At 36.8% G+C, this 26,771-nt stretch overlaps 1 protein-coding gene and 1 long non-coding RNA gene across 3 annotated transcripts in view; one reads left to right on the top strand and one right to left on the bottom strand.

Moving 5' to 3' along the window:
- LOC123801944 (uncharacterized) overlaps positions 1 to 7,796 on the bottom strand; it is a 327,897-nt gene extending 320,101 nt beyond the window's left edge. For both annotated transcript variants that reach the window (XR_006782380.2, XR_015727900.1), the window contains exons 1-3: positions 7,550 to 7,796; positions 6,321 to 6,415; positions 4,946 to 5,037 (exon numbers count right to left, since the gene is read on the bottom strand). This is a non-coding gene — a long non-coding RNA (uncharacterized LOC123801944). The remainder of the gene's footprint in view (positions 1 to 4,945; positions 5,038 to 6,320; positions 6,416 to 7,549) is intronic.
- The window catches only part of DHX36 (DEAH-box helicase 36), a 52,546-nt gene continuing 33,546 nt past the window's right edge, over positions 7,772 to 26,771 (top strand). The window contains exons 1-8 of the mRNA XM_045812242.2: positions 7,772 to 8,094; positions 15,198 to 15,322; positions 16,053 to 16,284; positions 19,206 to 19,244; positions 23,143 to 23,313; positions 25,276 to 25,355; positions 26,071 to 26,145; positions 26,291 to 26,457. Coding sequence (XP_045668198.1) covers positions 7,840 to 8,094; positions 15,198 to 15,322; positions 16,053 to 16,284; positions 19,206 to 19,244; positions 23,143 to 23,313; positions 25,276 to 25,355; positions 26,071 to 26,145; positions 26,291 to 26,457 — 1,144 coding nt within the window. The 5' untranslated portion in view covers positions 7,772 to 7,839. The remainder of the gene's footprint in view (positions 8,095 to 15,197; positions 15,323 to 16,052; positions 16,285 to 19,205; positions 19,245 to 23,142; positions 23,314 to 25,275; positions 25,356 to 26,070; positions 26,146 to 26,290; positions 26,458 to 26,771) is intronic.

Genomic DNA, 26,771 nt, shown 5'->3' with positions numbered 1-26,771 from the left:
CTTACATTAGACAGAGAAAAATCCACTAATTTAATGAGATTAAGTAGTTTTCAAGGGAAAGAATGTTATGCAAGATGCTCAAGAAAATCTTTATAATATGGATCCTGGAATCCATTTTTTTTTTCTTTTCATGAGAAACAGATGGAATTAGCAGACAGTGACAATAATTCATTGTTACGATGACAAAATGTCTGGTTTGCCTGGGATAGTCCCAATTTACAACTGTTTTTCTGGCAAAACAATTAATAGCATCCTCTTTAAATTTACGGACTTGGAAAATAAATTACACAATCACTCTATAGTTGTGAAGCAAGTTATATCTAATCTATATGTTTCTTTTCCCAAAACACAGGATGCGTACGTTAACTAAAAAGGAAACTAGGTAATGCCTATTCACTTCCTGCTAAAAGTACCTCATTTGCTTTTTATATTTCTATTAGAGCATTTTAAAAAATTATCTTTCAGGGGCGCCTAGGTGGCTCAGTTGTTAGGCGTCTGCCTTCGGCTCAGGGTTTGATCCCGGCGTTCTGGGACCGAGCCCCACATCAGGCTCCTCCGCTGGGAGCCTGCTTCTTCTCCCACTCCCCCTGCTTATGTTCCCTCTCTTGCTGGCTGTCTCTCTCTCTGTCAAATAAATAAACAAAATCTTTTTTAAAAAATTCTTTCAGTATTTTGAGTGAAATAAGAAAATTATGATTGGATATCATCAAGACCTACCCTGAAAGAAGGTAATAAAAGGAGGACAAGTATGTCATGCTTTCAGAAACTTAACTTAAAGGTGAGGACCCCCCCACTCCTACTGCTACCTGTAAAATACCCCAGATCACAAAGAAAGCAGTGCCTCTGGAGCCATTGAATGTTTGGACAATTAAATTCAAAGAGGAGGCTGAAAGCAGATAATATCTGCATTTGATAGAGAATAAAGGGACAGAAAATTCTCTGATTGATCTCTGCCTCTTATTGAAATATTTACAGTTCACTGCAACTAAAAGCATCAAAGTATGCTCTGGACCAGAGCACTGATTATGCAAATTTCTCTACTCTTCTCCATCCTACTCTCTGCACCAAGAGACCAACTTGCACCAACCATGTAAACAGACAGAAGCAAATTCTCTCTGCTTGCCACTCGGTTTGGCCAATGGGGACTTCCAACAAGAGATCAGAGACAAGGAAGAGGGTAAGGCCAGGATATTTATTCCTCCTTCCCTGAAAAATCACCTTGGACTGGATCTTACCCTTACCAGCAGACACTGCATCTTATAGAAAGCTGACTCTATACCATTTTCTTTCAGGATGCTGGTACTCACTCCCTTTTTTCATCCACCTTTGGCCTAGAAATAGTTACATCTCTGTTGCTACTAACTTCAGCTTAATGAAATCTTTTATAATCCCTTTAAAAGATCTTTGGTACTTGTATACATACTTTTAACATGTATATATATAAATGTTCCCTGAATTACCTTGTTTTAAGATTGCTATTTTCTATAGAGACTCTACCTGACATATCCACAATCTATAACCTTTCAAGTGTGTAAATACCTTGGCTGTACAGTGGAAAGAGCATTGGGCTAGGAATCAGAAGGCTTAGTTTCAACCTCTGATTCTGATTCTGACCCTACCACTGTTTGATCTACACTTACTCTGCAGAGCTCAGTTATTCTTGAGTGGATGTTAGAAAGATTAGGGATTAAAAGAGAGCCCCGGCAGATAAGATTATCTGTAAAAACTTTTAGTCATACCACTATTTATAAAATTGTAAAATACTAAATGAAGGTTAAGGATCTACAACTTCTCTGTGTTATATGGAAACTACTATGATGAAGATATGATTCTCTTTTTCATTCAAGAAGATACCCTTGATGGATCTGGGTAGAACACAGGTTTGGTGTTCTTAGATCAAGACAGTTTATCAATTCTAGAATGAAGACCAGGAAAAAATCCTGACTTGCCTAAAAGATTCTGTAAAAGTCAGAAAAGGAAACTGGTGATAGGAGCTGACAAAATTGGAATAAAGAAGGACAGATCAATTTCAGATAATGAAAAAGTAAAATCTCCCAGAATTCCAGGGGAATGCAGGGATTCAATAATTAACTTTTCTCTTTAGCACTAACACTGGCTATACTAAAAACTATAACCAGAGATTTTTTAAAAATTCAAAATATGGTGTGCTTTCAAAGCTGTAATTGGGAAATGTGTTGAAAGCTGAGCTGAAGAAGGGAGGTCAAAATTTAAACATATCTTCCCCTCCTTTCCACCCCCCACCCATACTCTCTTATAATAAGACTTCCTTCTTTTTTTACTTCCTATGTATTAGGGATTTTAATTCCTTCAAATGATCTTTCCTAAGGCAGACTTCACACTCTCCCCTCTCTGGAGTTATAATTGTGAAATGTCTACTGGAGAACATAACTTATAGGGGAGAGGATTGAAAATATGTTGATTTAGTATTTCAAAAGTGTCTCTGATAAACATATAAATGAAGTTTCAGTGATTGAAAATGGAAGCTTTTAAAGCAAGGAGGAATAAATAATGCTGCAGACACATAGTTTTTTCTAACTTTCGTAAGACTACATTTTTCTCATGAAATATATCAATGACAGTGGTATCCTTGCCTTGGGGAGGTCTCATTCTTTTTAATCCTTTCATCCCTTGACTTTCTAACTGTAATAAAATAGAGAAGAAAATATGCCTATTCGTAGTACCTGACATATAATAAGCACTCAATAAATATCATCCTTTCTCCTACTTCTAGTTGTCATATGGATAGCGGCAGATGTGTCTGTGATACAACATAAGACATCTGTAAAACTGTCAAAATGGTGGTACCATGTGGTTTGAAGAGGGCCTGCATTAGCACTTAGAGCAGATTGTATCTTTTGAAGATGGACACAATATCTCCCATCCCACATTCTTTTCTTATAATTTGACCTTCCATAGTGTGATGAGACCTAACTGCCCTTAAACTTGGGTGGACATCTATTACCATCTCAACTAGTAACTAGTTGCTATGTGACTTCTGAGGCTAGTTACTAAAAATATCAGGTACTTCCACCTTGTTCTGTGACAATCGTTCTTGGAACCAGGCTGCCATACTGTGAGGAGGCTAAAACTAGACCACACAGAGAAACTAAATGGAGAGGCGGAGAGGCTATACATAAGTGTTCCAGCCCATTGCCAGCTACAGTCCCAGGCAAAAACCAGGATCAATGGTCCCTCTCTCAATGAAGAGGTCTCCAAATGATTCCAGCCCCCAGGTATTAAGTCTTCCCCTAAGAGAGTGGGAACAAAGAAAAAGGCCTAATAGAAAAACTTCATAATTACCTGAAATAAGGAAAATTAGCTAGCAATTCTAAGATGTTTCCACTATTGTTGCCTAGCAAGAAGGGAATTTAGACATTAGATCAGTAATAAATAATGATGATAATGATGAAATCTTACATTTTCCTTGTCCATCTGAGTTGTATTTTAAGTAAATTTATAATTTTATTATAAATAGTCAGGAAATGTTCTCCACAAATTCTCTTTCCATGTAACTAATATTTTCCCAATTTGAGTTCCAAAATTTTATGTGACAAGATACTCTATTGCGCTATTTAATAATTCTCCTGTATTTTTCCTGATTTGAAAAGAGCCATTTTCTCCATGTCCCCTACCCCACCCCAAAACAGCCAGATCTTTATACATCTAGGATTACTCTTATCAGCATGTCTCCTCTCCCCACCACCAAGAAGAGGTAAGAGCCCATTAAGGATTCCATTTTCCAAGAGGAACACTAAAAAAAACTCCCACCCAGTCCCTCATGAACATGAGACCCATGAAAAATTACACTAGAGTTGTTGCACAGGGTTGGGGAAAGGAAAATGGAGAAGAGATTCCCTAAGACTGGGAAAACTGTGGTCATTTCCCATAGTGGTGTTGTCTTGTGTGGCTCGCCCTTGCTGCATTTCAGAAGTGGCTGGACTGGGAGGCCCATGCCTGTGGGCCTAGATACCAAACTCTGTGGGTTTGAAAGCAATGGTTTTGCATTCTGTGCCCAGCCCATGATCGGTGGAGAGCACATTTAAGAAAGACATCTTTTGGCCTGCCCAGAGCACAGGACAAAGCGGAGCATCAGCAAGAGAAACGATGGCAATTATAATGAGCCAGTCACTCCTTCTGTTTTCTGGCATTAGGTAACCTAAGAATTCTTGTTGGTTGCAAGCAAAGCAGGAAAACAAAACAATACAAAACAAAACAAAAACCGAAGTATCAACTGATACTTTTCTTCCCACTAATATCTTTGTGGTCTTTCCTTAATCTTCCTTTTGCGCAGATTTTTACTCAGTGACATTTGTTCTAAAGTATCTGCCTCAAGCAATAGCCTCAAGCAATACTATATTAATTCATGCTAAAGAAGTCAGGAAAAATTAATAATTTTAAATTGATAACTAAGATTCTGCTTAGGATCAACAAACATGAAGTGAAGAGAAATAACAGAATTTATCAGTAAATAGGGATAACACTACCTCACTATGAAATTCTCTTCTGCCTCTTTCTTCCACTTTGCAGGACACTTTTAATTATATGCAGTTCATCTAGATAATCTAGGATAATCTCCCCATTTTAAGGTCAGCTGATTAGCAATCATAATTTCCCTTGGCCACGTAACTTAACATATTCACAGTTCTAGGGATTAGGATGTGGACGTCTATGGGAGTCATTATTCTGCTGATCACAAACGTGAACTGCCTAGCCCAATACTTAGCAAATGCTAGGCATTCCCAACTTACTCTCTATTAGTCTTATTACTCTATTAGTCTGTTCAGGCTGCCTTAGTAAAACACCACAGGTTTCAGTGGTATTAAACCACTTTATTGGTTTAATAAATAAATACTATTTATAAACAAATAAGTACCAGTTATTTATGGTATTATTCTGGTTTAAACAACAGAAAGTTATTTCTCACAGTTTTGAAGGCTGGGAAGTCCAAGATCAAGGTGCTGGCAGATTTGGTTCCTGGTGAGAGCACCCTTCCTGGCTTGTTCACACATGGCCTTTCTTCAGAAGAAAGAGAGAATGAGCTCTCTGGTATCTTTTCTTATAAGGACACTAATCCTATAAGATTAGAGCTCCAACTTCATGACCTCATTTAATTGTTTCCTTAGGGGCCTCATCTCCAAATGCAGCTACCCTGGGGGTTAGGTCTTTAACATATACATTTTGAGGAGAACCATTCAGTTCATAAACTCTCTCACCTAACAATCCACACTATTTTCTTCAAATTTTGCCCCAACAATCCCCAATATGCCTACCCAATCTTACCTACGGAATAATTCACATACTTATTGTAGTAGGTATGCCCAATGAATTCCAATATATTTATTGGAACTATTCATTCCTATAGTCTTAATCATATTTGCCAAGGACTACCAAAACGCATCTCAGTCTTCTCTCTCTGTGCTTTCAACTCATGTAACCAACCACTTTCCAGACATCTCAATTTGTATGTTTCATGGGCTCCTCAAACTCCACATGTATTATTTAAATGCATTAACTCAACTCTTCTTCCAGTTTAAAAAAAAAAACAAAAAAACCTCCTCATCCTGTGTTCTTCATCTCAGGATATGGTATCTCTTTATTTGGTAGTCATTCAAATCTCAAACTCAGGAGTTATCTGACCCTTTCCTCTAATTGTCCACATCCAGTGAATCATCAACTCTGACATTATTTATCTCCTAATATCTCTTAACCAGTCCTTTCCATATTCCATCTTTCCTCCCCTAAGGGAAGGCCTTTTAACTAGCCTCTCCATATCCACTCTTGCTTCTTCCATTCCTTTCTCTTCAAAGCAGCCAAAAATTATCACTCTCCTACTTAAAGTTTACTGCTGTTCTCATGTAAGGTCCTCCATGATTAGGCTCTTTTCTACCTCTTTGGTCCTCTCCAACAGTCTTTAAGTTTAACGGTAGATTTTTCTCACTCTACAATATATATATTTTTAAAGATTATATTTATTTAATTGAGAGAGAGAAAGCAAGAGTGAGAGAGAGAACACAAGCAGGGGGAGGGGCAGAGGGAGAGGGAGAAGCAGACTCCCCGATGAGCAGGGAGACCAACATGGGACTCGATCCCAGGACCCTAAGATCATGACCTGAGCTGAAGGCAGATGCTTAACTGACTGAGGCACCAAGCGCCCCTCACTCTCCCAACATTTTATCATCTCTCTTCACACACATTGTTCCTTCCACCTATAACAATCTCTCGACTCCCCATTAGCCTGGCTGAAGTCTACTTATCTCAAAAGTCACTGCTTAACCTCGCATTCCTTAAAAAGGACTTACCGGACTCTAAAATTAAATTATTTTGCTGTAACATCTAATGGCTGTTTGGAAAGAAAATCTTTTCCTCTACTCTCTTAGGTTTATTTCCTGGGGGCCTGAAAATTAAAACAAGAGACAGATTAGCAAGAGAAGAAACAGATTTAATCACATACCTGTGGGACTTCATATAAAAATGTGATTCAAGGAGAAGGTTGGAACTTGGGGCTTCTATATTATCTTAATAGGGAAGGGGAGGAGGAGAAAGATACTCATGGGAAAACGACTTCTAGGAAGGAAAATCAGGCTCTTATGAGAATAGATGGAATATATAATAGTCTTGTGACAATTCCTGCTTAGGTGTGATGCTGATTTCGTTTCCAGTGATAAGAGTCAATTTTGTCAGTTTCTCTCCCAGGGGAAGGGATTTATGACAATTGAATTCTTTTGAATTCTTTTGGGAGGTTCTGCTTTTAGGCAGTTAAAATATTTCAGGAACTCAAGCCTCTGCTCAAAATAACTTTTATGCCACAGAGATGTAGTCTGGACCGCTTCAGAGCACACAGCATTTTCCTTTCTTACTCATTGCACAGTCATTTCTTCTGCCTTTCCAAAACTGTAAACAAATGAAAGCTAATGCCACACTTGTCTTGTTCAGTATCCCCAGCACCTTTAAATCAGTTAAAATATGTAAATGAGCTGGATGTCCCCTGGTGAACACTCAGGTCTGTGTGGCCCAGTCACTTGATTTATTCAAGAACAGCTGTGCTAGACACTAAGTGGCCTGGTCAATCAATAATAAATGGCTTCACATGAACATATCAATCTTCAACTGCCTTTTTATTTAAGTTGCCTAAGAGCATTTTTTTAAAAATATTTTTGGCAGCCATGCTCCTTGTTACGCTGTTGGATAAAGGCAATAAGTAATGACAATCCTTTAAGAGAGGCAGGAACAGTTTTATACTTATTTGAAACAGGTGTCAACCTGTTTTCCAGAGGCAGCTACCAAAAAAAAAAAAAAAAAAAAGAACTCCTTTCTTTCGAAACTTTTAGGAGAAAACGCCTCCATCCACAGGTTCTTTGGAGACTTTTAGGAGAAAACGCCTCCAACCCCAGGTTCTTTGGAGACTTTTAGGAGAAAATGCCCCCATCCACAGGTTCAATAGTACCTCCTTTCCAGAGCCTAATTGGAAGCAAACTTCGGATTTCACTACGGGTAATAAGAAAGTAAAAACAAAAACCCATTTCCTCACATGTTGGGCGTGGGTAAAGGAAACCTGCGAGGCTTTTCTCGCTCTCCGTCCACAGGTACAAAGGCAGACAACAGAGGGCAGATCAAACGGGACTTCACCTTCGCCACCTTACTGATCACGGAGGTCGTCCGCCCGTGACGTCACCGGAAGCAGCTGCTGTGACGCTCCAATGGCCCTCCCTCTCGCGCTGGGCGCCGGAAGCAAAACGGAAGCGGACGTGCACCCGCTTCCGGGCCCGGGCGCCATTTCTAGCGGTTGCAGGTTCTCACGAGTTGTAGTCCGCTAGGACAATGAGCTATGATTACCATCAGAACTGGGGTCGGGATGGTGGGCCTCGCAGCTCCGGCGGGGGCTACGGAGGAAGCTATGGTGGGGGCCATGGAGGAGGCCGTGGAGGGAACCGAGGCTCCGGAGGCGGCGGCGGCGGAGGAGGAGGTGGTCGAGGCGGCCGAGGCCGACATCCCGGGCACCTGAAAGGCCGCGAAATCGGCTTGTGGTATGCGAAGAAACAGGGACAGAAGAACAAGGAAGCGGAGAGGCAGGAGGTAAATCTGAGACTCGATAGTGGAGAGGGATAAGACAGGACAGACATTTTTTCCCCTTCCGCCGCCCCTAACCTTTTCGTTGCCTTTTTTGTTGTATCTTAACTGGTGCATGTGCTGTGTGAAGTGGAAAGAAGTATGCAAAGGTATTCTGCTAAAACTTCCGGTAGCGGATATTTTGTCGTTTTTCTTTAGCCATGCTCATCTGACCCGAAGCAGTTAGGATTTATGCAAGCTGAATTTTGCTTTTAAGGACGTGAGAACTGTGAACAAAACAGATGTTAAGTTCAGGTCCTACCCGAAATTAACTTTATTGGGGTGTCACTGTCATAGTATCCCTGGCCACCCTTTCTATTAGCAAAATTATGGCCACTTTTATTTAAGTTATTTGCTTGAAGAGCTCGAAAACCGCGGCCGCCTTCATAACATATACGTTTGCGCAGAATAAAAGCTGTCAAGCACTATTTTGAATGTAGGTCGTTCAAAAGAATAGTCTAGCTTTCATTTTTAGTATTAAAATAGCCCTAAACCCAGGGGATTTTTTGTTTTTATGTTGAGCTGGGGAGAGTTCTATTGATTAGCAGCTTCTCTTTGAGAATGAAACTTAGGATCCTAGAAATAGAAGAAATTTCAAAACATGGTTTGATTTAGTCTCTTCAGGTTGGTGATTGCCCATTTGATTTGTATCTTGAAGATCTGTAGTAAGGGAAGCATTAAAACTCCCTTGGTTCGGAACTTTAATTTTTTAATCTTTTTTTTTTTAATTAAACAAGTTTTCTTGCTATAAGTCTGAGACGTCTTTAGTAACTTCTTTAAAAGCACCCTTCATATTAGATACAGAATGTATGTAATTAAATCGTCATTTAGGCTTCCGTTTCTAAATCATTCTATTTTATCTATGTTGTTTTCATTGAAGTGTTTTTTGGCGTTATCCATTTATCTTCACACCTTACCACATTCTTCTCTTTAAAAAAAAAAAAAAATATATATATATAGTCAGCCCAAAATTAACTTGTTCATTGAGCAAACTTTTTTTTTAATGAAGGGGAGCTTATCTAAGTCATCTTGAAATTGGAAGAATAATAGGCTGATTGCTATAAAAGGATGTACACAGTAACTAGAAAGTTACTCTTCATTAAATTTTGTTTAGCCCAGGGGCGCCTGGGTGGCGCAGTCGTTAAGCATCTGCCTTCGGCTCAGGGCGTGATCCCAGCGTTCTGGGATCAAGCCCCACATCAGGCTCCTCCACTAGGAGCCTGCTTCTTCCTCTCCCACTCCCCCTGCTTGTGTTCCTCTCTCGCTGACTGTCTCTCTGTGTCAAATAAATAAAATCTTTAAAAAAATTTTTTTTTTGTTTAGCCCGTTTCCCAGAAGGCGTTTTGCATATTGCCATGGGAATCTGGAGAAATAATGATGTTAGGAAATATTGGTTGGGAAAATAAGACGTAGATAGATGAAAAGTTTAATCAGGAAAGATTGTTCATTATTATTTCCATCTGTAGCTAGTTGCGTGATGGGTCATTGTGAATGGAACTCCGGATTTCTACCCTCTCCCCAAACTATTTTAGTAAATGTTACTACCATTTACTCACTTGCAAGGCAAAAACAGGATTTATCTTTGATATTTCTTTATTTCAGCAAATCTGTCTGCTCTGCCTTCTTAATATATCCTAAATCCAACCACTTGTCTCTACAACAGTTATTGCACAGAGCAAGCCACTATTTTGTTCAGTGTTCTTGGCCTCGTAATGAGTCTTCTAGCTTCCACTCCTGCTTTCCACTGAGTCTGTCCTTTGTAGAACCACTGATGGTACTTTCAGAAGCAAAAATTAGGTCATCTCATTCTCTCACAACTTGGGAAGCCAGATCACTTCTGTCTGAGTTGAATACATTTCAGTTGCATCCTAACTAGATGTTTTACAGGAAATCTTGGTAATATAGCTTCAGTATACCAGGTTTCCTTCTGTGTACTGAGCCCATGTCCCCAATATGGTGTAATTATAGCTTTTGTAAATATACTTCTTTTTTGTTTTTTATCATACCATTCTCTCTGAAATTCATCTCTACCTTCTCAATCTAAATAGGACCATTTTTCAAAGATTGGTTTATCCTACCTTTTCTTTTTTTTTTTTTGGGGCCCACTTTCAGCCATATGTGATTGCTTCCCAGTCAATTTTCTTAGCTTTTAGTTACTTTTTAAGTAATTTCTTTGTTTACCAAGTTATTGTATTCCAACAATGTCTTTTTTTTCTTTCAACTTTTTTTTTTTTTTTTTTTGAGTATCCGAAATATGTGAGACACTATCTTAAGCACTGTCGCTACCTTACAGAAATTGTGGCGTGTTAGGGGCTGTTAGAGGGATAGAGTACAATATTAAAGTATTATAATGAGAATATGGGCTATCACCTAACTCAAACTAAGAGGATTCTAGGTTTTCCAGAGAAAGTAACCCTTAAGCTGAAAGTTGAAAGATAGCAAAGCATGTGTTTGCAATTGGGGGATTTGGAAAGGGATTTTCAGGCAGAGGTAGCAGCATGTGCCACAATTGAGAGGTTAAGAGGAACATGTTCAAGGAACTCAAAGAATAGAGAATAGGGTGTTTAGTGTGGTGAGATGAAGGTAGAGCAGTGGCTTTCAAACTTTTTGACCACTTTCCACAGAAAGGAATATACGTTAATTTGCACCCAGTACACACACATGTATAACTGAACAAAAAGTATCATAAAATAATACTTAATTATCTGTATTTTGCTCTGGGTGTGTTGTTGGTACCTTTTTGCTCTTTTTTTTTTTGCTAATACTGGTCATGATCCTTTAATTTTATAAGCAGCAATTTGAAAAGCCTAGGACTGGGAAAATAAGCAGGGCCTTGAAATTCATTGACTTTTCCATAAGAATTCCTATAAGCCATTAAATCATTTGAAGCAAAAAAATTAAATGACTGAATTTGTGTTTAAATTCATTGTGGCAGCAGTATAGAGAATGAATTGAAAAGAGGCAGTCCTGGGACAGGGAACCAGTTAAGTAGCCTTTGCAGTAATTAAAGTGAAAAATGATAGCTTGAATTAGGACATCGAGAGTGGAGATGGAGGAAAGTGGACAGATTAAAGTGATTTAGGAGATAGATTCAAAAGCACTTTTATCTGGAGCAAAGGGAGAGCAAGTATTAAATGACATGTTAATGATTATATAAGAAACAGGCTTGATGGAGGAAGATGGACACAGCTTAAGAACAGAGTTTGATTTTGTTATAGGGCATAAAAGGACTTCGGGGCGCTGTCTGGGTGACTCAGTTGGTTAAGCATCTAGCTCTTGATTTTGGCTCAGGTCATGAGCTCAGAGTCTGCTTGAGATTTTCTCTCCCTCTCCGCCTCCCCCCCCCCCCCCCCCCCGCCGCCACGTGTGCGCTTTCTCTCTCTCTCTCAAATAAATAAAATCTATGAAAAGAATTGCGAGGATTTCAGGGAGGTAGAAGACCATGTGAATCTGATGCCTAGAGCAGTCTAGACTTGCGGCAGTTTGTAGTTCTGTGGATAATAGAAAGTGATCAGAGAAGATGAGGAGTGGGTGCAAGCCTCAGTTTTAGAGACCATTGTTTTCAAACTTGAATGTGCCTAGGAATCTACTGGTACCTTGTTAAAATGTGGGACTGGAGTGGAGCCAGAGATTCTGTTTTCTTTACAGACTCCCAAATGGTGTCAGTGGTGCTAGCTTGTGGATCACGAGGTTTGTTCAGTGTAGAGCAAGAAAATTTAAGGGATGGAGTAAGAGAATCTTCTTAGATTTTTACCTAGGAAGGAGCAGCCAGAGACGAGGAAAGTAAGATTAGTGTTGTTTTGGAATCCAGCACCTGTGTTTAAGAGAGCAGAGTATATAAAGGGAAAGTAGGCAAAGTGGCAAATATTACAGAGGGGTCAAGGAAGGTAAGAGCTCAGAATGTCTATTGGATTTAGCAACAAGATCATTGGTAAACTGTATGAGCACTTTCTGTGGAGTGGTGGAGGTAAAAGCCAGATGGACAGTGGGGTGGCTAGCAAAGAAGAGATGAAGAAGTGGGGTACTTTCAAGCAGTTTTACTGTGAAAGGGCAGTAGCTGATAAAGTTGGGAGAATTCAAAAGATAATTTTTTGTTTAAAAGTGAAGAGATTTGACTATATTCTTGTTCATGTACTGGTAGTAAGGAGTCAGTGGAGAGGAAACATTTATCAGGTAGACGAAATTATGCCATGCTGTAGTAGTAAACAGCCCCCAAATCCTAATGGATTATTAACAACAAAGGTTGGTTTTTCTACTTAACATTACTGGACCATTGCAAGTTAGGTTGGGAGTCCTCCTTAAGAGAATGGCTCACAGAGCACCCATCTGAAAAGCAGCTGGTTTTGGTAGTATGAGAGGGAGTACAGTAAATTGCCCTGATTCTTTGAGACTCCCATTCACATTTCTCTGGCCAGTAAGTCACATGTCCATGCTTAACTCATAGATAGAAAAATGCAGTTCTGCCATATACTTGGAAAGAGGCAAACCAAAATATTGATCAGCAGGCTAATGACTACCAGAGAGCTTTAGGAAGGGAAGGTAAATCTCAGTAGAAGGATTAGCCCTGAGAAAGTGAAAGAGGAATTGGGCTGCAGAGTTTAGGTAGAAAGATTAACTTGAAGCAGGAGAACAGACTCCACTTACCTTTTAATAGGAAGGAAGAGAGCAGAAAGATTCAGATACTGGTGGGTTTAGGTTTGGTGGCAGGCAGTTGAGGACCTTCCTTTGGTTTTTGTTTTCTTTGTGAAATACTGTGTGTGAAATGTTGAGGGTGAACCGAAAGGTGGTATTGGTTTAAAATAATTGCTGATAACTAGAAGCTGATAAACATAGACAATTTGCTGGAAATCACAGAGGGTCTCCTTTGCCAGGGATTTATGACTCGAAGCAGCAAGAATATTTAACGATGTCCAAAAAAGGGAAAAACAAAAAAAAAATTAAATACTGTCATAACATAGTCGTGAACCACAAAACGTGACTGAGATTCTCCATTGTTTCCAGGGACTATTTCATTTTTTAATCATCCTGCCTTTTTGTGAATATCTAAAATTCATACAGTAAGGTAAGGAGAACTTTTGTTCTGCTAGTAGAGGTTTTGATTGGTTCAAGTAATGATATAGTGTGAATTTCATTTGGAAATAAATTGTTCCTCAGACAAAAAGTGCTTAATCTTATCTTTCCCAATTTGAAAATGAATGGAAGAAACAGTGCCTTTAGGCCCTTGTGGTGTTTGGAAAAACTAAGGAGGCTTTGCTTAATAATGGCTTTATGTTCTGGGGGTTCCTTCCCAGTGTAGTTTGTAATCATTAAAGTGTTGCTGCAGATTCTAACTGCTCCGAAAAATCTTAACTTGATAACCATCTCATTTAGGTAAGCAGAGCCGTAAATGTTAACAAGTGCTGAAGGCATTACAGAATTGAAAGTATAGGACAAAAATATTCTGATAATGATCCTCTATGTTGGGCGTCCCCAAGACCACTCTCAGGCTCTGGTGTACTCACAGTAATTACAGTAGATTACAGATTAAAATCATCAGAGGTAAAAAAAAAATGCATGGGGCAGAATCTAGGAAGAACCAGGTACAAGCTCCTAATCCTAATGGAGTATATCCTATGCTATGAAGAAGAGATATGTTAGTCTGATACAGAAACCATTTAAAAAGATTTTCATGCTGTAAGGTTAAAAAAAAAAAACGAGGGGGCTTTAGTATCTGTCAATAAGCAGATTTTGCTACACCCTGTAATTTCATAAGGCTTTCCTATAAGCCAGAGTTTTACTATATTGGACTTTTTTTTTTTTTTAAAGATTTTATTTATTTATTTGACAGAGATAGAGATAGCCAGCGAGAGAGGGAACACAAGCAGGGGGAGTGAGAGAGGAAGAAGCAGGCTCATAGCAGAGGAGCCTGATGTGGGGCTCGATCCCAACGCCGGGATCACGCCCTGAGCCGAAGGCAGATGCTTAACCGCTGTGCCACCTAGGCTCCCCAATATATTGGACTTTTAATTATATGATAATGATGCTTTTTGTAAACACTTCAATAGGTTACAGAATTTTTCTGGAATTCCCCAGAAGAGTATTCTTTTTGTTTATTTCTTTAAAGAGAAAAATGGTTTTAACACAAAAGTCACACATGCTCATTGTAAAAGATAAATTCAGCCATTCTTCCATTTGACAAACTTCACCGCAGCATCTACCGTGTGTCAGAAATATATCTGGAAGAAATACTGCAGAAATGTAGAGTGTAAAGTCAATAACCTATTTCAATAATAATAATGAAAATAAGATCCTGCTGCATATATTTTCTGCAACTGGCTTTTTTTTCATTTAATACCCTGGTCATCTTTCCTGTCTGCACATTTAAAGAAAAATCTATCCTGTCTTAACTGCTGGGTTTAAATCCAACTAATTATAATGTACAGCTATAAAAGAACAGTTTTAAAATTCTTGTTTTTACTGTGTACAGTGTAACTTCTATCTTCTCTGGTGTTTTTTTGTTTTATTCTCATTCTGTGAAGTAACTGCATCATTGTCACATTGGACCATCTGCAGGAGTGTTCAATTTTATTTATTCCATCTCAGCTCAGCCGTCTTCCCCAAATATTCATTCTTTTAGTGTAAGAACTTTAAAATGCTCATTGCAGCCAAAATATTTCCAGTTTTCAACTCAGCTTTTTTTTTTTTAACCAACCATTTGTGTTTTAATAACTTATAATTGTGAGTATCTTTGAAAATTTAAGATAGGGAAAAATTGATGGTAATTAGTATGTGAGAGGGTAGAAGACAAAGGAACCAAAGTTTTTACTAAGTAAGGGACATAAATGTACTTTTTTTGCCAGTCATATTAGAGGTAATTTTATAGCTACATAGCAGAAAAAGGTTTAGAAGGATATATGCAAAAATGTTAACATTAATTAGGTTTATGAAGTGAAATTGAACTAGAGGGCAAGTGTGGGGTACTTTAAAATTTAAATATGTTTGTTGGACATATATTTATCGTTTTGTTAGGAAATAATTTTGCACGTGCTTTTTAATGTTGATTAGGATACTTTTTGCCTTGCATGAAATAGAGAGCTGTAGTACACATGGATGAACGGCGGGAAGAACAGATTGTGCAGCTGCTGCATTCAGTCCAAGCGAAGAATGGTAAAGACTCAGAAGCCCAGATCTCCTGGTTTGCTCCCGAAGATCACGGGTAAAACAAAACATGTTCTTTGACAGAATGGACAGGGTAACACTTCCTTCACAGCATTGGCTAGGGAAAGAATAGGGTAAAAATAACATCTTTAGACTCTTCAGCAAGTAAAATTCAACTTTGAAGTAAGATGTAGGCTGAGCATATTTGGTGAGAGATTGAACAACATATTCATTACACAGAAAACTAAGTGGTAAGAATAGTCTATTTGGATATGAGATTTATAAATTTATTATTTGCTTTTGTACTTGTCATCTTTGTATTTCCAAAATTTTCCTGTGGGAGAGATCTGGAAGAAGTTAAATTGTTGCTGTTTTAGGATGATCACAGGAGCTGTATCATTCAGTGGAAAGATTAGTAGAGGTTTTTCTGGAACTGTGTAATGTAGCATCCCATTTATAGCACTCAGAAAGGGTGGCAGGAAGAAGGTGAAGGTGTGAAATAAAACAAAGCTTAGAAAATCAGAAAAAAATACTGTAAGTTATTCTAATGGAGGGATGATATTGTGTGAATTTGAATTTTTCAAACTATCACAAGGAAATAACTTATCTGGTAATACCTGTTTACAGGGAAGGAAAAACTTGAATTCATTTTAAGAATCTATTTTCTTAATTGACCTAAGAAAAAATAGGAGCTGGTGATTTTGAAATAAGTAGCATATTATTTTGTTTCAGGGCTTGAGCAGCTTTTCATTTACCCTTTTATCATTTTTTTTATTTTGTCAAAATAGATATGGTACTGAAACTCCTACTGAGAACAAACCCAACTCAGAGAAGAAACTTGAGAACCAGGAAAAGAAATTGATAAGTCAAGAAAAGAGAACATTTAGAATTAGGGACAAATATATTGACCGAGATTCTGAATATCTCTTGCAAGAAAATGAACCAGATGTAACCTTAGACCAACAACTACTGGAAGATTTACAAAAGAAAAAGAGTGACCTTCGGTATATCGAAATGCAGGTAATGGAAAAGCAAGATGTGAAAAAAGTTTTTATTTGTCATTTCTTCTCACATTGAATAAAAATAGATTTATGTTTAGAGGTACTACATGGTGTACATCAGTGGTATTTCAATAGACCATCCCCTGTGGGAATTCTTTCTTGTATACTAGGGAAGAGCAGTGGGGATGGACTTGCACTACAGTATAAGCTAAGGTAGCCTGGCTCATCTCTAGCAGCTTATATTGTGAGGAGAAGAACTTAGTTTAACTTTTCTAGGCCAGTTTAATGAGATGTCATAAGAAACAAGGTGGTTAGAATTGTAAGGTTTCTAGGCCATTTTATCCAACTCCCTTCCTTTTACAGATGATAAAATTAAATCCCCCGAAATTATGATGTGCTTATGTTCAGCATTTTAAAGAGAGGACTGTGACAAGAGCAGGAATTCTCCTCAGTTTTTCAGTATGTTCTTTCCATGCTAGGCAAGGTATTTTAAGGTCTCTTTCTGTTAAAACATATAACTTATGCTTTGTGGATATTCTGGAGATAGATGTAATAAGATGTTCACATGTATTTCTTTTAAGAGAAAATACTGAGGAAATTTTGAGGGCCATACCTTTAATATGCACATATGTACCACCGTTTGTGAGAAAGCCAGAATATCATCTCATCTTCCATAGGAAAGAAAGGATCCATTGACTGTCATTGATCAGGTTGGATATTCTGATTAGAACAGGTGAGGTGAGGTTGTCCAGGGGTGGAATTCTGTAGCTCTTTGATGCCTATTCAGTGAAAATAAGACTCAAGGGCAGGAGATTTCAAGCTGAATTATTTCAGAATGTTGTGTTTGAGAGAAGAGCTTCTCTTAAAGCCTTAGGAAGGAGAGTTAGGTACTCTCTGCTTTGTATGGAGGACAGAACTCAAATATTGAAGATGAGTGAGTGATCAAATTCAAAGGAAGTTAGAAGAAATGTGTAGAACATAAAAATAGTTGGTGATATTCCTCTTGGCTAGACACTTGCAGACAGTTGACATGTGCCAAATCATTTAAACCTCCCAACAACCCTGTATAAGAGATTACAAGTCTGTTACAGAGGAGGAAAAAGAATCTTAGGTTAAATGACCTATCTGCAGTTGCACAGCTAGTAAAAGAATCAAGTCTAAAATTCAGATGTGTTTAAAAGCTCAACTTTTTAATCCTTTTTGGTAATATGCCATATTTTTTTGGTTATCATTCATTTAATAAACATTAATTTTCCACTTGCTAAGTGCCTGTGATTGTGCTGTTTTCTGAAGACTAAGACATTCCCTGCCCTTGGACAGCTTGTAATCTCATTATCTCTTATCTCAGGGTTACAGCCCAAAATTAGGAAATTAGAAATTAGGTTTGTCTGTCTTGGGAAAGAATATTGGGTTGTAACTGTCTTCATCAGTATTTACATATTTAAAAAGCAAAAGTGATTAATGCTAGTTTCAAGTTTAATGGGTTAGCTTATATATACTTAATATATTGAGGTGGTTATGTTTGAGTACATGAAGTACTTTTAGAAATCATTGAATGGTTTTAAATAAATATTATAATAAAATAAATTACTAAAAATTGCAACTTCTTATTTTAAATTGCTAGAATTCATTTAAGTCATTGCATTGACTCATTTTTTATGGTGCTGATAAGAATTACATGATTGGCCATAAAAAGCATGATGACTGTAGTTAATAATGTTGCATCTTATATTTGAAAGTTGCTTAGAGAGATCTTAAAAGTTCTCATCTGAAGGGGGGAAAAAAAGGTAAATATGTGGTGATGGATGTTAACTACACTTATTGTGGTAATCACTTCACAGTATATAAAAATACTGAATCATTTTGTTGGTACACCTGAAAGTAATATGTCAGTTATATCTTAAAAAAAATACTGGGGGATTTTTTCAGTCTCCTGTTTTGACAAGTAGGCAAAAAATAAGGATGATGTTTCAAGAAATAAAAATTAAGGGAAAATATGATGGCAATAATGTACTAGATTACCTAGGGCAGTTCTAATTTTACGTGTTTTGTTTTTCCCTTTCCAATAAAGGGAGTTTGTTAAAGCTGTGGTTTATTTTTTTATACCATTGAAGGTTTTTCATGTACATAGGTCATTGTAAACCATAGCACTCTTAAGTATATGTCATTTTTATGTAGTGTAGGTTTGAGATTCCATAAAAGTTTTCAAAATTAGAAATCAAATAAATGATATAGGAGTTAATCATTTCCTCCTTAGTATTCCAGTTATAATTCACCAAAAATTTGTTGAGTAGCTTTTATGTATCAGAAACTGCCACTTGCTTTTTAAATAAAGGTTTTTTCATTCATATTTCTCGGCACCCTGTGAGATAAAACCTTTGAGGGATTCAGGATCCAAGTTTGACTTAAGATCACAGTTCTTAAATGGCAGTACTGGATTTTCCTGTTTCAGATATTACTTGTTTTAAGTTTTCTTTTATTCTCAAAAGCCAGTACCCAGAAATAATTAATCTGCTCCAGTGCCTCATGGATTAGTAAAATGATGGATCAATGGGTGGGAAAATGAATGTGATATGGAAAACAAATCTAAGTTGAATATGTAAAATAAACAAAAAAAATGGTAAAAGTACCTTAAGGATTGTAAGAATGCTATTAGATGACAGATCAGATTTCATTTAACTGCCACTTTAAAAAATTATCTCCATTCTGTTGAATATAATCGAATTCTCCTTTTTCAATGTTTCAAAAATAAAGGGGATTGCTAAGTACATTAGTTCTTTTTATAAAAATTCTTTTTTAAGTCTTGGTACTTGACATAAGCTGTAAAGTAATAAAAATATTTTGGGAATCTAGCATATTTATGATATATTCTAATTACCATGATTATAATTTGATTACATTTCTTTTGTGAAAATTAAAAATAATTTTTTAAATTTTCAGCATTTCAGGGAAAAGCTGCCTTCATATGGAATGCAAAAGGTAAAGTGAATGTATACTATTTGATTTGCAAAATACTTAAATACAATTTTTTTAAACCTCTCTGTCAAAAAATGTACATGGACCTTCCCCTAAAGGGTATTATTGAAAGTTCATTTTAGTCTTGAATTTTTGAAGGCCCAAAAGAAAAAAATGGTCATGAAACAATTTCCCTTTTCTCATTTCTCTCTATAATAGAAATCTTTAAAATGTCGAAAACAGAATTTTTATATATAAGTTTCTTTGGGTAAATACCCTTGCTCTTAATTTGAGACCAAATGTTTTTTTTTATGTTTTTTTATTATATTATTTTAGTCACCATACAGTACATCCCTGGTTTTTGATGTAAAGTTCGATGATTCATTAGTTGCGTATAACACCCAGTGCACCATGCAATACGTGCCCTCCTTACTACCCATCACCGGCCTATCCCGTTCCCCCATCCCCCTCTCCTCTGAAGCCCTCAGTTTGTTTCTCAGAGTCCATAGTCTTTCATGCTTCATTCCCCCTTTTGATTACTCCCCTTTCTTTATCCTTTTCTCCCCCTACCGATCTTCCTAGTTCTTATGTTCCATAGACGAGAGAAATCATATGATAATTGTCTTTCTCTGCTTGACTTATTTCACTTAGCATTATCTCCTCCAGTGCCGTCCATGTTGCAGCAAATGTTGAGAACTCGTTCTTTCTGATAGCTGAGTAATATTCCATTGTATATATGGACCACAACTTCTTAATCCAGTCATCTGTTGAAGGGCATCTCGGCTCCTTCCACGATTTAGCTATTGTGGACAGAGCTGCTATGAACATTGGAGTGCATATGGCCCTTCTCTTCACTACGTCTGTGTCTTTGGGGTAAATACCCAGTAGTGCAATGGCTGGGTCATAGGGTATCTCAATTTTTAACTTTTTAAGGGACCTCCACACTGTTTTCCAGAGTGGCTGTACCAACTTGCATTCCCAACAATGTAGGAGGGATCCCCTTTCTCCACATTCTCTCCAGCAATTGTTGTTTCTTGCCTTGTCAATTTTTGCCATTCTAATGGGCGTAAGGTGGTATCTCAGTGTGGTTTTGATTTGAATTTCCCTGATGGCTAATGATTTTGAACATTTTTTTCATGTGTCTGTTAGCCATTTGTATGTCATCATTGGAAAAGTGTCTGTTCATATCTTCTGCCCATTTTATGATTTGTTTATTTGTTTCTCGCGTATTGAGTTTGAGAAGTTCTTTGTAGGTCTTGGATACCAGTCTTTTATCTGTAGTATCATTTGCAAATATATTCTCTCATTCTGTGGGCTGCCTCTTAGTTTTTTTGACTGTTTCCTTGGCTGTGCAGAAGCTTTTTATCTTGATGAAGTCCCACAAGTTCATTTTATCTTTTGTTTCTCTTGCCTTTGGAGATGTGTCATGAAAAAGGTTTCTTTGGCCGATGTCGTAGAGGTTGCTGCCTATGTTTTCCTCTATGATTTTGGTGGATTCGTGTCTCACATCGCGGTCTTTCATCCATTTGGAGTTTATCTTTGTGTATGGTGTGAGAGAGTGGTCAAGTTTCATTCTTTTGCATGTAGCTGTCCAATTTTCCCAGCACCATTTATTGAAGAGACTGTCTTTTTTCCACCGGATGTTTTTTCTTGTTTCGTCAAAGATTAGTTGCCCAAAGAGCCGAGGGTCCGTTTCTGGGTTCTCTATTCTGTTCTGTTGGTCTATGTGTCTGTTTTTGTGCCAGTACCATGCTGTCTTTGTGATCACAGCTTTGTAGTACAGCTCGAAATCCGGCATTGTGATGCCCTCAGCTTTGTTTTTCCTTTTCAACAGTTCCTTGGCGATTCGGGGCCTTTTCTGGTTCCATACAAATTTAAGGACCATTTGTTCCAGTTCTTTGAAAAATGTCATTGGTATTTTGATCGGGATAGCATTGAAAGTGTAGATTGCTCTGGGTAGCATGGAAATTTTAACTATATTAATTCTTCCGATCCATGAGCATGGAATATTTTTCCATCTTTTTGTGTCTTCTTCAGTGTCTTTCAAGAGTGATTTATAGTTTCTAGAATATAGATCCTCTACGTCTCTGGTTAAGTTAATTCCAAGGTAACGTATGGTTTTTGGTGCTATTGTAAATGGGATGGATTCCCTAATTTCTCTTTCTTCAGTCTCATTATTCGTGTATAGAAATGCAACTGATTTCTGAGCATTGATTTTGTATTGGGCCACATTACTGAATTGCTCTGTAACTTCTAATAGTTTGGGAGTGGATTCTTTTAGGTTTTCCATATAGAGTATCATGTCATCTGCGAAGAGAGACAGTTTGACTTCTTCTTTGCCAGTTTGGATACCTTTTATCCTTTTTTGTTGTCTGATTGCTGTTGCAAGGACTTCTAGTACTATGTTGAATAATAATGGCGAGAGTGGGCATCCTTGTCGTGTTCCTGATCTTAAGGGAAAGGCTTCCAGCTTTTCCCCATTGAGAATGATATTTGCTGTAGGCTTTTCATAGATGGTTTTTATGAGATTGAGGAATGTACCCTCTATCCCTACACTCTGAAGGGTTTTAATCAGGAAAGGATGCTGTATTTTGTGAGACCAAACATTTTAATTAAAATTGAGACACTACTGAAAATAGTGTTTTAATTAATATATTATTTGTAGTGCCCAAGCAGCTTAAAGATATAATATAGTCCCCCATCCTTCTCTGTTTTCTCGGCCTCGCTTTGTTTTGATTTGGGTTTGGTTTTCATAGCACTTGACTACCACCTGCCACAGTGTGTCTTTCCCTTCTAGGCCATTTTAAGTTCTTGAGGACGGTGTGTTCACTATGTATTATTACTTGACTTGGTACAGTGCCTGACATTCTATCAACCCCCAGTAAATACTTGTTGAATGAATAAACCCCATACTGCTTCTCTGTATTTACAAGCTATAATTTCAGTGTTCAAACTTGAAACTTGTTCTGATATATATATAGTGTGTTAGAGTAGATGGAAAAAGTTTTGCAGGTGGGTTTTCTAACTAAACTGTTTTGTAGATAAAAGTAACCTGTAATACCTCTTTGAAGTAATAAGATGGTTTTATTAATACAGTGAATATTTCTATTAAAAATATTAGTGTTTATAATTTTTAAGAAAGATCTTGCCCAAATATGAGGTTTTCCAGATAACTGAAGTTTGCCAGTTTGATTTAGGTATTTAAAAACTTTATTGTAATTTTCTTTTTTTTTTTTTTTTTTTAGAGATTTTATTTATTTATTTGACAGAGATAGAGACAGCCAGCGAGAGAGGGAACACAAGCAGGGGGAATGGGAGAGGAAGAAGCAGGCTCATAGTGGAGGAGCCTGATGTGGGGCTCGATCCCAGAACGCCGGGATCACGCCCTGAGCCGAAGGCAGACGCTTAACCGCTGTGCCACCCAGGCGCCCCTTTATTGTAATTTTCTGAAAGGAAATAATCTTAAGATAAATTATACTCTTTCTTGTTCTCTAAAACAGTATACAAAACTTGTTCTGCAGATAAAGCCATATTGTATGAGTTGTGATATCCCTCCTTAATGTCTATAGTGTTATTATTTAGGTATTGGGATTTGTCTTGTACTCAGTAGCCTTACACATCAACATTCTTTTTAATTAATGTTCATTCTTATGCATAAAACTTATTTGTTGTCTCTTATTCTTGTTGGTGTGTTTTTCTTTAACAGTGCCTGGCTTTGTTCCTTTTATAATTTGGTGTTGCTTTTCTCTTAAAAACTGGTGGATCCGATACCCAAACTGCCAGCATTGCATTTAACAAAATTTTTAAAGCATTAATATGTTTGTTAAAAGCAATTACCTTCAGTTTGATAGAATTTTGATTACTACCTTTTTGGACTTCGTCACCATATGATGTCCTTCACTTATTTTCCATTTTGAAATAGGAATTGGTAAATATGATTGATAACCATCAAGTAACAGTAATAAGTGGTGAAACTGGATGTGGAAAAACTACTCAAGTTACTCAGTTCATTTTGGATAACTACATTGAAAGAGGAAAAGGATCTGCATGCCGGATAGTTTGTACTCAGCCAAGAAGAATTAGTGCCATTTCAGTAAGTAATGTCTCACTTCTTTAAATTTCCCACTTTTTATTTTCCATTCTCCTAGTCTTGCTAGAAATAAACTGATTTTGAAGGTTTGTAGTGATTTCTTAATTAGGTTTAGGATATGTTGTTATGAAAGCAAATATTTGGTAGTAAACACCAAAAGCTAAAATGACTCTTACTGATAATAGGTGTTTAAGATAAATTATAAATCCAGGGAAATTTTAGTATAAAACTAGAATAGAAAGCTGATAAATTTTTATAGGATTATAAGCTCCAAAATCTGTCCATCCATATAGATGCTTTAAATTTTACTACTTAATTCATTCAGTATTATTTTTTGGTTCTCTCTGTTTTTTCAGTTAGTACACTGGTAGTGAAGGTAGGAAGCCTTGCAGTATTTTAAGCTGCATTTTAAAAAATTTTTAATGCAATTATTCAATAAGAGAATATATCTTAAAAAAAGTTAAGGCATTGTTTTAGGTTTATCCCGTTAACAGTTCTAAGTACATGTTTAGTGCAAACAGCATTTTTGTTTGTTTCGTTAGTTGACCCAGTTAAATGTATGGGTTATATGTTCTTTAAAGATGTTTGGGTTTCTTACAGCATTTAATATGTATAGTAAATTTATTTCACTGTTATTATAATTTTATATGTAAATTTCAATTGTAAAAATTTATGGTTGTGTTTAGTTATATGATGGTGCTATTTATTATCTCTAAGTCATTTAATACAGAATCTGGTTAGGAACTGCATTACCAATTATGGCCATATTTTGGAGGAAATACAGTATACATTTTAAACTGATTTCTAAGAAATACTGTTTAAAAAAGTACAGTAACAACCTTTTTGGTAGAATCATATTCCTAGAAATTACATAAAATCACAGGACAGTGAAAAACAACCACTTTTGTCATAATACAATTACAGAGTTAGATTTAAGTAAGTTAAAAATATCATCTTACCATTTTCATTAATACAGCATTACCATATATATTGACAGTAGGAAGATAACGCTAACTAGGTTATTTTTTTATTTTTCCAACATATGTTAGTACTTGAATGGGCAATTTAATAAGTAATAAAAAGTGAAATAATGGTCTTAAGTCCATGAATACAGGATGTACTGATGGAAAGTTTTATTTCTGAAGTATTGTTTTTTAATTATGCCATTTTCTGTTCCTAATCTCATAAATCACTGTTCTGTCACAAGATGACTGTTGGTTACTTTTAGTTACATAAGTCAGTATTGGATTATAATAACAGCTCATCAATTCCAAGTTGATCTTTGGCAGCCATAACTTTTAGAACACAGCAAAGAACCAGGAATTAAGCAACACCAGTCTCTACCCAAGAAGAAACAAACAAAAAACTGGAGGAGAAAAGTATCAACATGTATTTAACCTCAAATTACACACACGTTTTATAAGTTTAGACCATGATTTTAACTTTTTTTGTTGTTGTTGTTAAGATTTATTATTTATTTATTTAACAGAGGCGGGGGGGGGGGGCGCGGAATACAAGCAGGGGGAGTGGGAGAGGGAGAAGCAGGCTTCCTGCTGAGCAGGGAGCTGATGCAGGGCTCCATCCCAGGATTCTGGGATCATGACCTGATTTGGAGGCAGACGCTTAATGACTGAGCCACCCAGGCGCCCCCCCCCCATGATTTTAAGTCTTAGGAAAAGTCAAAAAAGAAAGGTGGAATGAGTAAGAGGATGCTGTAGGAAGGCACTTTGAAAATAATGATGAGAGAGAATTTGGCCTTGGAGGGCTTTATGAGAGGAGGTGAAAAGTTAATTAAGAAGCAAGTAGTCTGCAGCTTTTAAGGGACAACACAGTTTTAGATCCCTAGGATTTTAGTATCTGTCTCTCTTTTTTTAACTCAGGAAAAACTTATGAACATTTTTTCAACAATCCCAGATTTCATGGAAATTATATTTTCTTTGTAAATGTCTTTTATTTTGATTAAAGGTTGCAGAGAGGGTGGCTGCAGAAAGGGCAGAATCTTGTGGCAATGGTAACAGTACTGGATACCAGATTCGTCTCCAGAGGTAAAGAACATTCACCTGTTGTGTACCAGGTAGATTTTAGTGAAACTGTGAAGTTAGAAATTCAAGAGAAAAATGTTCCCTGTTGTTATGCTGATTACTATTAAAATTAACATTTAAAGTAACTACAGCATAAGAGGCTTGCAACTCACTTTTTAAATACAAATTCATATTTGGATTGCCTTTTTAAAATGCATTTTACATTATGAAATGTCTAGAGAAATAACTTTTTCCTGGATGTGTATCAGTAGACCATCAGTGCATGCGAAAGGAGTGGTGTCTTGTATCTTTTGGTACCACCACCCCAACTGACTGTTGATTTTGGTATCTTTAACCCCCTATTCACTCCACTGTATTTCTGTAGTCCTTTTCTGGAGCTCAAGATTCCATTTACCTTTTGAAGTGAACTGAGTTTCCAGTCACTGAACAAAAGTTTAGGCCCCCGAGTATTAAGTTGTGTTCTGAATATTAATGTTTATGCCTTTAAAAAGACATCATTAATGTTGTATCATGATAGTGAAAATAATGTATAGTGAACTTGAATATAGTATTTCACATTACTCTTTTGCAGTAGGCATTCCTATGACCAAAATTAACTGAAGATTTTTTCATTAAACCTGTAAGCAGTTTTTAAATTGAAGGTTTTCTTTTATGTGGTACTGAGCAATTTGTTAGTTAAGAAAACCAAAAATTGTTAACTCATGTCTTTCATTCACAGTCGGTTGCCAAGGAAGCAGGGGTCTATCTTATACTGTACAACAGGAATCATCCTGCAGTGGCTCCAGTCAGACTCGTGAGTATGTTTCACTTCAGGACAGACATTTAGTTAAACATTAACAAAAAGTGTAATTATTAAATTGGGTTTTACTGATGTTAAGGTAGAATAGTTCAGTTTTTATATTTCGTACTAAGTTACATACTTCACACTTTTACTTTAGGCATTTGTCCAGTGTTAGTCATATTGTGCTTGATGAAATCCATGAGAGAAATCTACAGTCAGATGTTCTAATGACGGTTATTAAAGATCTTCTCAATTTTCGACCTGACCTGAAAGTAATATTGATGAGTGCGACTTTAAATGCTGAGAAATTTTCAGAATATTTTGGTAAGTAAATTTTATGATAATTGCTTTAGAAAGTTACCACAAAGCCACTGAATTTAGAGTTATTAAAAAAAAAAAAAAACTAATATGTTGCTAGGTACAAAAGTAGTTAAAATGAGAGTTTAGCAATTCTTTTAAACATTCAGGAGAATATTTTGTCTTAAATAGTTGAGACTGTCCTTCTAGTCAACGGATTAGAGAAGTTGAGCCTGTTTTTAAAAGACAACATCATCTGTGTTATAGCAAAGACATGTAGATTTTTGGTGCTACCATCAGATAATTAAGGTGACATCAATGACGTCAAACCACAGGTTTGA

This window comes from Ursus americanus, chromosome 20 (genome assembly GCF_024610735.1).
Source record: "Ursus americanus isolate L20-20 chromosome 20, mUrsAme1.1.p, whole genome shotgun sequence".
NCBI classification, from domain to species: Eukaryota; Metazoa; Chordata; class Mammalia; order Carnivora; family Ursidae; genus Ursus; species Ursus americanus.
Note: the sequence above shows the minus strand (reverse complement) of the source record. Positions and strands in the feature narration are given on the sequence as shown.